Genomic DNA, 7,551 nt, shown 5'->3' with positions numbered 1-7,551 from the left:
GAAGAAGCCTAGCCCGGCTGGGGGTCCTGGGCCATGGAAGCTGGAATCAGGCCTGAGAGAGAGGATGAAGAGTGGGCCCCAAGCAGGCTGCCCTTGAGGAGCAGGGTGTGGCCCCATACTCACATGGTAGATGAAAGCAGGACTGCCAGACACAAGGAGCATGCAGGGTTGTGAAGCCACGGTGAGGCTGGGAGCAAAGTGGTCCCTAGAGCCTGGGAACCAAGGGAGACCGCACCCTATTAATTGCAGCCACCAGATGCAGAAAAAAAAAAAAAAGGGAAGGAGTACCAAAAAGCAAGCAAAACTTCTCTACAGGTCTGCCATCCAATGCAGCAGGCGCTAGTGGGGCCAGGGTTCAGACTAATCCAGAGATGGAAAAGATCCGATTCTCATTCAAATGAGGCTACCACCCCTAGCCCTAAAAGGCTGTTGGTCTCTAGGAGCCTCTGGGGAATGTGTTCCCCTCCCTGCCAGCCCCAGCCATTGCCTTTCAGGCTAGGCAGACAGGGAAAGACTGGCAGATGGGAGGGGAGCTAGTTTTGTTAGGGCCCAGTACTTCCGAATGGAAGAGCCATTAATGTCTGAAACACATACATGCCCCTGTGGGAAGCTTGATAAGGCAAGACCTGAGAACAGAGTGCTTGGAACCCAGGCAGAAAGCACTGATGATGGGATGAAGCAGTTGTGGGAACTCTCCTGGCTCACCTAACACAGTATCCCACTCATCCAGGGAGAAAATTCTGCAGTCAGTGAGGACACTCAGTGGCCCTACAACCCAGGGCCCTGGCCTGACTCAATCCCTAATACCTTGCCACCAACTGGGGAGGTCAATCAAGGCTGGAAGTTCAGGGAGTTACTTTAGCAAATTCAGGCCTGGCCCTGCCCCAGACAAGCTCAGATAAAGTCCCAAGACTTTAGCCAGAGCAGGTTAGGAGACAAGACCAGGCTGTCTGAACAGCCCCTGGGGAGCAGTACCACAAAACCCTGCCTCCCTGGCCTAAAAACCTGCTGGCTGCAAGGTTCCCCACAGAGCCACCCACTGTCCTCTTGTATAGGGCCTACCTGGATAACAAACCACTGCAGGCCTAAGGGGAGGTATGCCACCCTCAGGGTGGCTCTGCCCCTGTCCTCAGGGGCTGCTTATCAACATCTACAGAGACCAGCACCTCCAGAAGAGCCTGGGAGTTACTCTTTCCACCCACATCAATGACCCGTCTCAGGCTGCCAGGACCCTCTCTGGCAGCCCTGTTCCTGTGGCCACTTTTCCTATATGCTGCTGGCCTATCAGCAGCCAAACGCAAAAAAATAAAAATAAAAAAATAAACAAAAACAAAAACATGAAGGGTGGGCAGGGAGACTGGAAGGTGGAAAGGTATAAAACGTGATAGATGGAACAGTGGAGGTACAACTCAAAGAGTAACAAATCACAGTGCATCGCGCCAGGAGACCACCCCTCCCGCCCACCCATACCACCCCATATCCTCCAGTCTCTGAAAGGAGAATGGTGGCTCTCTGGGCCCTGGAGAGGCACCTGGAGTCCTTGGGGTTGTAGAATCCATGGGCATTGCACACTGTGCCACTGGCCACACAGACAACTGGACTCAGTTTCCCCAAACACTGCTATATGCTGAGTATGGCAGCAATGGCTGGAGCTGTATTACAGGGGACAAGTTCACACGGAGGATCTGTTGAGCCCGCTGCCGCACCTCATCATCTGAGGACCGCCTGTCCACCTTGATGGCCCGGAATTTCAGCAGTTTTGCTGTTCCAGGCCCTAGCCACACCTTAGGCGATCGGGGCCCAAGTCGTGTTCTTTTCCGGAGAGGAAGATCCTTTGCCTCCTCAGCCCTTTTCCTCTTCTGCCCCACAGTCTCAGGGTGGCTTTTCTGGCCCCTTTTTGCAGTCCTGGCCTGAACAGCCCCTTTTGGCCTGCCCTTGCTCCTGGACTGGGTCCGAGCCACCTTGGCCTTGGCCTGTACCACCTTGGCCTTGGCCTGTACCACCTTGGCCTTGGCCCGCATCACCTTGGTCTTGGCCCGCACCGCCTTGACCTTGGATTTAGCCCGCACTACCTTGGCCTTGGCTTTAGCTCGTACAACCTTGGCCTTGGCTTTAGCCCGCACTGCCCTGGCCTTGGCCTTATTAGCCCGCACTGCCTTGGCTTTGGCTTTGGCCTTGATCTGTGCCGCCTTGGCCTTGGCCCTGATCCGCGCTGCCTTGGCCCTAGCCCTGATCTGTGCTGCCTTGGCTTTTGCACGAGCCTTGGCAGCTTTGGCATGTGTTCGAGCCACCTTGGCCTGGGCAGCTTTGGCCAGTGTTCGAGCTGCCTTGGACTGTGATGTTTTGGTGCCCAGAGCAGAGCCACCTTTCATTCGTAGGCCACTAAGGGACCCAGTGGCTTTGTAGGTCTTGTTCCGGGGCGTAGTGCCTTGCTGAGGTCTGGCCCTGGGGGCTCTGTGAGTCAGACACTTAGGGCCCTTGCCTGTGGCTTTTCTGGGAGCTTTGGATCGACAGTTCCCTGGCCTCTTTCCTGGACCTTTGCGCAGCTTCAGGGGAGAGTCTGCAAGCGAGAGCTGCAGTGACTGTGCCTTGTGCTTGGCACCCAAGCAGGGCATGGGAGTCTTTAGTGGAACCAGGGCCTCAAGGACAACAGAGAGCCGCATGGCAGGGTAGACACCTGGATAGAGGTGGGCAGGGAAGCCCACTGTTGCACCCTGGGCACGGCTGGCACTTGACTGCTTCAGGGAGCTCAGGAGTAGGTTGGTGGTCGCATGTTTGGCAAGGGCTGGTGTGGATGCTTTGGCCAGCCTTCCAGATAGTGGCACAGGGAGCAGCGTGGCCCGGCCTGCAGGCAGCCGCATGGCAGTTCGGGGAGCACTGGTTGGAGGTGATGTGGCAGCTGGGGTGGGGGCACGAGCTTGCAGTTTCGTCTGGCTTGGGGGATTGGCTGTGCATGAACTATAGCCATAGACATCACCGCTGCGCAGGATGGTGGGTTGGAAGCCATCATCCCGCAGGCCCTGCAGAAAGGCTACAAGCTGGGCCTCTGTGGCACTGAGATCCTGACTCATGGGGTTAAAGACAAGCAGCGCCTCCTCCAGGGCCTTCTTCCCTGCCGTGGAGATCCGCGACCAGGAGTGCACAGCTTTCTCCTCCACATGCTGCACCACCACGCTCATGGCATTAGGCACTGCAGATCTGCCTGGGTATCCACAAACCAGCGCTCAGCACCTCCAAGACAAGAGGAAAAGAATCAATAAGAACGGCACCGAGGGGCGCCAGGCTGGCTCAGTTGGTGGAGCATGCGTTCCTTGATCTTGGGGTCATGAGTTCACACCCCATGATGGGTGTAGAGATTACTTACAAAAAATGATACTTTGGATTTATTGGATTAAAGAAAATATATCATTAAATTAAAAAAAAGAATGGCACTGAGATAAGGGGCAAGGCAAGTAGGTAAGTCCATCAGGGCCTGCACTCTCCACAATAACCACCGATACAGAGGGGCCTGGCCAGTGAGCCACTTTTTGCGGCAAAACCCTGGTCTCCTAAACTATCATGGTGTCAGGGTGAAGACTGGGATGGCAAGGAGGACCCATATGGGTCAGAGGCAGTTTCTTCAAGATAAATGTCCAGAAGCTCATGAGAGCATCCAAGAGGCTGTTGGGTCCCTGGAAAGATTTGGGCTTGGTTGGCACATTTTAATTCAATTCTCCATTTTCTGAGGCCAGAAATCTGGTATTAGACTCAACCCTGGGAACACAGGTGAATATCTGCCTTCAAGGAGCCTTATACAGAAGACAAGACAGAGACCATCAAAGTTCTAGGGAGTGCACATTGGCTCCCAGCTCAGCTTGCCACTGGGTCAGGGAAGGATTCCTAGGAGAGGCAACACCTAGGTGGGACACAACTGATGAACAGGAAGGACCAGATGGAAATGGAGCAAAGAGCGGAGCAGCCTATGCAATGGCTTGGAAATGAGAAACAGTAAGGCACAGTTAGTGTGTGTGACTGGGGTCTCTGGTTAGGACTGAGAGATCTAGATGGAAAAACAACTAAGAGCAGGACAACATGAGCCTTGAAGTCATGCCCATCTCAGTTCCTTCAGCTGCTGTTGTTCAGGTGCCCAGGGGTGAACTCCCGTCCTCCAAAAGTTCTGCTTTCAGAATCCCCAGACAGGCTCAGAAGTTTGACTCCTGGCACTCAAATCACAGAGACTAATCCCAAAGTAAGAGTCAGACTCTCCTTCAACAAAAACTAAAAAGTTAAGTAATAGGTACTCAAGACACACGTCTGAGCAATCAGGCAGCCAGACCAAGAGCCTAAGGTCTGACAGCCAAAGGCTCCAACAGAATGGTTAATAAGGTGGACACTAGAGATATGAGCTGTCCTAACTAGGGTCTGGAGGGCTGCAGACCTCAGTCTAGCCCAGATGGAGCTGTCTGGAAACACTGAAGTTGTTATAGGCTTCATCTCCGACGTAAGGCATCAGTCACGACTAATGTCTAATGCCCAACCCAGGACTGAGGGCTCCCAGAGGGAGCTCCCCAGCTGTACTGGAGCATTAAAAGATCAGCTGGGATCAGGCAGGTCCCTAGGGCCAGGAGGAGCATCTGTGCAGCTTCTTCCCACCACCCTAATGGAGCAGAGGAAGTTTTCAGAATCCCCTGGAGGAAGTGCCCTGGGGCTCTTTGTTTGGAAACATTCTTGGATCCTCAGGTGTCTCGGCACTTCCTCTCTCCAGAGGCCATTCTCCAAGCACAATCCTTGCACATGACTTTAGTTCTTTTATTATTTTTTTTCCAAGGGGTGTAGTTCCCAGGACTGTGAACTGTTGAATAGGGAGAGGGCTGTTTCCCTGCAGGCACAGATATTGGGGGTGAACTGGGGGCTCTTCCGCCCAGGTCGGTCTAGACTCTTGGGAAGGGTCTTCTGGGCTTTCCAAGAGGCTCCGGAAACAGAGGCTGCAGTCTCGCCCCAGACTTCCCTTTACACGTGCCCCCGGGGCCGACAGGGAAGTTGATGAAAGGTGGGGGACGGGAGAGGCCTCATCCAAGGGGGACCGGGTTGGGGACAGATCAGGGCCATTGGCCTGGGAGTCCATGTCCCCGGGGCCTGAGCCGCGGGTAGGAGCAGGGATCTTGGAGGCAGCGAAACGCGCGGGGCGAGCGGGGCGAGCCCGACTGGGTCGCACAGCCCCAGGGTGGGGTCGCTGGGCAAGGGGTGGGGGGGGTGGGAGGAATCTTGGCCGGGCCGGTGGAGGGCGCGGGTCCCGAAAGAGCCGGCCGCCCGGCCCATCCGCCCCGTCGCCTCGCGGACTGCCCCTCCGCGGCGCGGCTAGGCCCACGGCCCCAACCTACCGGCGCCGCCGCGGGGACCCAGGACGCGCCTCTGCGCCGCCTCCGCTGCTCCAACATGGCCGCCCGCTGCGCACCGGAAGTGCGCCGCACTTCCGCTTCCGGGGCCGGGCCCGCCCTAGTGACCCTTGACCCCTCGAGACCCCGTTTCCCCCAAAGTCTGGGAGAAGGGCCGGTGGGTACCAAGGAAGCCTTCCTGGAGGAGGTGGCGACAGGAAATGCTCTAAATCCATTCCGGACCTGTGCAAGAGTCTGAGAAGCACAAGTGCTCTGAGACTCGGTCCCAGGCACGACTGCACAGGAGCCCTCCCTGACATGTCAGGGCCCAACTGACATTCATTCCCTCTGACGGGCCTGGTGGTGCAGAGACATGTGGGAGGGACTCCCTGCAAACTCCAAGCCATCCTCCAGGCTCTGGTCCTCCCACAGCCATGGACAAGGCCTGCCTCTGTCCTAAGCTCTTGACCAGAAGGAAAGAGGAATGCCTCTTGCCTGCCTGGGGGTGTTGCAGAGGTACCTCCCCAAGGGCAGCAGGCCCTCCTCTTCCTGAGAATAAGGCTGGCATGTGGCGTGAAAGACTGGCATGCACATACATGCTGCCACCACCCCAAAGCTGGCCATGTCCAATCTGAGAGTCCTAGAATACCAGTGTACTTGCCTAGGAACATGTGCATGGTCGTGGTGGGAGAACCCTTGCCCAGCCTCAGCCCTGTCAATGGCAGGAAGTCTGCCTTCAGTCTTAACTCTGCCCAGAATCCTTATCCTTTTGCTTAGGAGACTGGGACCTCAGTCTTGCTAGACCCTGGGGTCAGCAGAGAGGTGGTGGTTACAGGGGCCACTGCCCAAACAGCACCAGGTGAGATGACACAGGTTGAAATTAACCTTTGGAGTCTAAGAGGTTGGACTCTGACCAAAGGCCCCCCTTAGGCCCCCTGCAAGTCCAGGTTGGGAGCCAGCATGGAAGGTCTAGTTTCATGGATGAGATAGTGGGGACATTTACACTTGAGTCAGAACCTGAACTAAGAGGCAGAAATATTGCCACAACACTTGGACCCTGATATGTATAATGGTGCCATATTTGGTAGCTGGGGATAGGTGGAAGCCTGTGGGCAGTCACAAGAGGGTGAGTGGATGCTTCATTTAGGGACTGGTTAATAGCTTTTCTCCCTCCCTGTAGGACCCCAGGATCCTCAGGCTTGCTCTACATTTTCCTGCCTATATATAAGGGTCTGGGCACCCCTAAAGAGAAATATCCAACATACCCTAAGCCTTATCTAGTAACTCTGAGTTTCCCAGAGCCTCAGCACTGAGATCCTCAGGGCCTTCAAAGATAGCCAAGGTGTCCAACAATAAATGCAAACTCTCCTGCTCCTCTGGGGTCAGTGCTTCTAGCCCCTCATTCTGTTAGAAAGAAGGGAAGTGTGGAGTCCTAAGGGCCAGGGTCTCCTGGTACAATCAGGAAGTCCCACCTTAGTATGTCCAGTCCCCAGCTATGGGTGAACCCTATCTCTGTCCCATCCATGGTTGAGGATTAGCTACTAATCTCAGGACCAATCTAGCCTCCTCTTCTGCCCCACTTGTCTTCCACAGCTTCTCCAAAGCCAGCAGTGTTGGTCTCCCATGTTTAGGTGGTGCCAGGACTGTGTAAACAGAAGCCAGCCCCATGAGGAGGTAGGGCCCAGCCTTCAGGGATGGCATAGTTTTTGGTGTGTCCTGGAAAAGCGAATCACTCTCTGGCGATGTCCAGCCCAGGGTTCAGTGCAAAATGGAGTACCAGGTAGGGCAGGTTCATCTCCAGGCTGTATCCTTTGCAGACATTAGAACTGGGATAGTAGGAGTCATGGAATCCTAACATCCTGGAGAGAAGCTGAGCCTTCTTCTGCTTCTTAGTGCTCAGTATGTCCCAGATGGAACTATGAGAGCATTCATCAAAGCAAAGTGTGTGACTTGACCTGGATTTTGGTGGATGCTGACCCTGTAGGCATAACTGGGATCAGAAAAGATGAGGTTGGTAGAGACTACAGGGTAATCTCAGTATCCAGCCCTTGCTCTTCATTTGGCATCTTTTACAGGCCTGAGTAATGGGCCCTAGACCCATTTCCACCTGACCAGAGAAATCTGGTGGAGATCTAGTTGTGAGTGAGGCCAGTGGGCCTTGGAGGGATCACCCCAGGAGGGAGTCTGTGTGCTAGGA

General features: G+C 55.0%; 1 protein-coding gene across 2 annotated transcripts; it reads right to left on the bottom strand.

Moving 5' to 3' along the window:
• Positions 1-7: 7 nt before the first annotated feature.
• On the bottom strand, positions 8-5,496 carry CCDC71 (coiled-coil domain containing 71). 2 transcript variants are annotated; one of them, XR_007404207.1, is made up of 4 exons: positions 5,361-5,496; positions 1,532-3,231; positions 124-212; positions 8-52 (listed from the first exon to the last, which is right to left on the bottom strand). XR_007404207.1 is itself a non-coding variant. In XM_025455827.3 (2 exons), exon 2 carries the CDS (start codon positions 3,177-3,179, stop codon positions 1,602-1,604), a length of 1,578 nt encoding a protein of 525 aa, XP_025311612.1. In that variant the 5' UTR covers positions 3,180-3,231; positions 5,361-5,496; the 3' UTR covers positions 264-1,601. The 2 variants fall into 2 exon arrangements, 1 of the variants encoding a protein (XP_025311612.1); XM_025455827.3 differs by lacking the exons at positions 8-52; positions 124-212 and having other exon boundaries at positions 264-3,231.
• Between the last annotated feature and the right edge of the window lie 2,055 nt (positions 5,497-7,551).

This window comes from Canis lupus, chromosome 20, assembly GCF_003254725.2.
Source record: "Canis lupus dingo isolate Sandy chromosome 20, ASM325472v2, whole genome shotgun sequence".
NCBI classification, from domain to species: Eukaryota; Metazoa; Chordata; class Mammalia; order Carnivora; family Canidae; genus Canis; species Canis lupus.
The sequence above is the reverse complement of the archived record's forward strand: the minus strand, read 5'-3'. Positions and strand labels throughout refer to the sequence as shown.